The sequence below is a fragment of the Brachionichthys hirsutus genome, chromosome 23 (assembly GCF_040956055.1).
Source record: "Brachionichthys hirsutus isolate HB-005 chromosome 23, CSIRO-AGI_Bhir_v1, whole genome shotgun sequence".
Taxonomy (NCBI): Eukaryota; Metazoa; Chordata; class Actinopteri; order Lophiiformes; family Brachionichthyidae; genus Brachionichthys; species Brachionichthys hirsutus.
In genome coordinates, this window is record NC_090919.1 from 5,609,799 (window position 1) to 5,613,147 (window position 3,349).

At 52.9% G+C, this 3,349-nt stretch overlaps 1 protein-coding gene across 1 annotated transcript in view; it reads left to right on the forward strand.

The window, feature by feature from the left end:
* The window catches only part of efnb3b (ephrin-B3b), a 5,806-nt gene extending 3,421 nt beyond the window's left edge, over positions 1-2,385 (forward strand). The window contains 4 exon segments of the mRNA XM_068756146.1: positions 1,955-2,029; positions 2,032-2,154; positions 2,157-2,216; positions 2,219-2,385. Coding sequence (XP_068612247.1) covers positions 1,955-2,029; positions 2,032-2,154; positions 2,157-2,216; positions 2,219-2,385 — 425 coding nt within the window.
* Positions 2,386-3,349: the final 964 nt, after the last annotated feature.

Consider the following 3,349-nt stretch of genomic DNA (forward strand, 5'->3'; position numbering starts at 1 on the left):
ACATTTCTAATCTACCTCAACATCATCCAATGCCAATGTGAACTCCCGCCGGCTGCATTAATGGCCTGTTGGAAATAAAATAGTCAGAGTGGCACGGCAGGAAATATTTTATTTTGGCTTTATTGACGCAGATGGAAACAGATTCCTCTAATAAGCTGCTTCGGCGTCTTTGACTAAAATATGCCGTCTCTTCATTAGCGATCCAAGCGCGGACTGGAATGAAAACGAGGGGGGTCGGGATTGCATCACTTCTGGATTCGCTTCTGATAATGCAGCAGGGATAAAAGGAGTCAAATGAATTCTGAACAGAAATACCAAGTAGAAGCGGCATCCCATGATGCATCACAGTTGCATACAAAAAAAACTATTTCCAGCTGAGAAGGCGTGACATCACACACCTACTTCTACTTTATATGCAAATGACACACTGGAAGCAGAATAGGGAGAGCGTATGACTATGAGGGGGGGGGGGGGGTTGTCACCTTGACCAGCTTTTCTCCAACCTGTTTGATGTCCCATCCAAGCTGAAACCCGCCATTCGCCGGGGCTTTGTTGGGGAAAAGCATTGTACGGGAGGTCGGGGGTTCGAGCTCAAGTCCCGCTACGATACAAGCCGATTGATCCTGAAGCAAAAATACTTCACCCAACTTGTTCCCAGGCCATTCTAAGGGCTGCCCACCCCGCCCTCGGGGGTGGGTTAAATGCAGAGAGCAAATGTCATGACATTCTGCTCCCTATAATTGTATGTGAAAATAAAAGCTTCTTCTTCAATGAAATAATTAGGAGGCGAGGCCGGGGGATGGGGGGGGGGGGAATCAGACTAGTGAGGTGAAAAAAGGAACAAGTCGGAGGAGAGGTGAAGGCAGAGAGTATATTAAAGAGGTGGAAGTGGAGAAGTGAGGGATGGTGCATCGAGGGAGGGAGGAAGGAAGATCCGACGTCGCTCCAGTTCGAGCTGCAGAGACATGATGATGTTGTTGTTGTTCTTTTTCATGTGTTTTCTTGAAGACGTTTGTGTGTGTCCAAATCTCAGAGTGTATTTAGCTGTATGCGTCCGGACGAGGTAGGTTAAACAGGGCTTCAATAACCCAGAGACACGGAGAACCACGGAGTGAGGGAGGGAGGCCGAGGGGGGGGGGGCTCTGGCACCGGACCGTGTGAATGTGTGCAGCAAACTGGTTAAGGCCAGTAATGCGAGCCACTGCTTGTATAGAGCCTTTGGATTGGTCCATCATTATTCTTGGCACACATCCCCCCCCCCCCCCCCCCCCCACCCGCTGAAACACACAGTCGTACATGCGTCCAGACCATCACCCACCTGCCGCGCGGTGACCGGGGCTCCTGCCGGGAAGGCGTTGAGATCTGGGCCTGTGTGGGCGTCGGCTTTCAGAAAGACACGCAGGCGGAGCGAACAATCGTCTGACAAACATGGAGATCACGTTTGATGAATAGACACAGACAGACAGACAGACAGGAGGTCCAGTTGGCCGGCAGCATGTGTGGTCTGGTGGTAGCGGCAGACCGGGCCCGGTTCTTTATGTGGCTTACTTTAAGCCTAAGCAAATACGGTTGTTACGGTTAGTGAAATAGTGTGTTACCTTGATGCGTGTGTGCAGCTCACTCACACTCTGAGTCCGCAGACGTCCCTCTTTTTTTTAAAATATCTTTTTATATGCACTGCTGTCCACTTCATCGCATCGATAAAGAGACCGCATATAAGCATCTGTGAGATTGATGCGTGCTTGGTGCACTCCGCTGGGATGAAACCTCTGCAGCGCTGCGCTAGCGGAGCCAAAGCCGCGGCTGCTACTCACGCCATTGTGGTGGAGTCATAAAGATCGGTATGTTTGTTTAAAAGCTCACGAAAGCACGGGTTTGCGAACGCAAGCTGCGTTCAGGCGGGAACGCCGAGAGCAGCTCCGGGGGTAAAGATTGCGCCTCTGATTTGTTTCAGGCGGTGCCGGGAACGCCACCCAATCCAGAGGACCCAACAGCTTTGGGAGCGAAGGCGGAGGCGAGAACGGGCCCTTCAATCCTCCAACATCGCCCTCATCGCCGGCGCGGCGGGAGGCTCCGCCTTCCTCCTGATGGTGACCGCCGTGATCTGCGTGGTCTGCTACCGGCGGCGGCACGCCAAGCACTCGGACACCCACCACCCCCGCTGTCTCTTTCGTCGCTCACCAGCCCCAAGCGGGGCGGCGGGGGAGGCCTGTCCAGCTCAATAACAACGGCTCCGAGCCCAGCGACATCATCATCCCCCTGCGGACGTCGGACTCGGCCTACTGCCCACACTATGAGAAGGTGAGCGGAGACTACGGACACCCGGTCTACATCGTCCAGGAGATGCCCCCCCAGAGCCCGGCCAACATCTACTATAAAGTATGAAACAGCCGCCGCTCCGGGCCGGCCGGACACGCCCACCTCCCTCAACCCATCGCCAACCAGCCCCCCCACCAGCTCCAGATGAAGCAAAAGCTCACCATCACAGCTCCTGTCGCGAACTGTCAATGCTACCAGTATTGCCCCCCCCCCCCCTCATCACTGCCCCGTGACCCGGCCACAGTTTAGCTGAATTAAGCCCCCTTTCCCATCGGTCACCCAACTGGGTGGCCAAGTTTGTGCAAAGGGCGGGGTGGCCCTCACAAACGGAGCCAAATGAGCCCCGACCCTTCTGGAGTGAAGGACCGGCCCTGTAGCGCCAGCTCGTACGCGCGCGTGTGCGTGTGTGTGTGTGCTGACGCACACTTTATATCTCGGAGGACGGACGGACCTGCGGTTGGGATTTGAATGTTTTTAAAAAGGACTACAACTTAAAAAAACAAAACAATAAAATACACTTGATCCCACTTAGTGCTGAACAACTCTGATTCAAAGGCCATACCCCCCCCCCCCCCCCAATGGGTTAGCGCCCCGCCCCTCAGCGCTTCATCAGCCACTCTGCCACTAACTCACCAATAGGATTCTAGTTTGTTTGTGTTTGTTTCTCCTGAGAAAATGGGCGCCTCAGACTCAACCAATCAGCAAGCCCAGGGGGAGGTCACATGACCAACCCCTGGTGTTGGAGGGCAAACCAACCGGTGACACTCAGAATCTTGTATATTTTAATAATGTAGTGTGTGTGTGAGCGCATGCGAGAGTGCCAACAACTTGGATAATAATTATGACGCTGCTGCTGCACATTAGGTGTGTGCGTGCAGTTAGTGCGCTTCAGTGCGTGTGGTTTAGTGTGTGTGTGTGTGTGCGTGCGTTCTTTAGACTTGTCTTAAATACCAAAACACAAAATAGTGAGCGAATATCAAAAAAAAGTGAGATTTTTTTTTATGCTATCAACGCTTATAGATTATATATA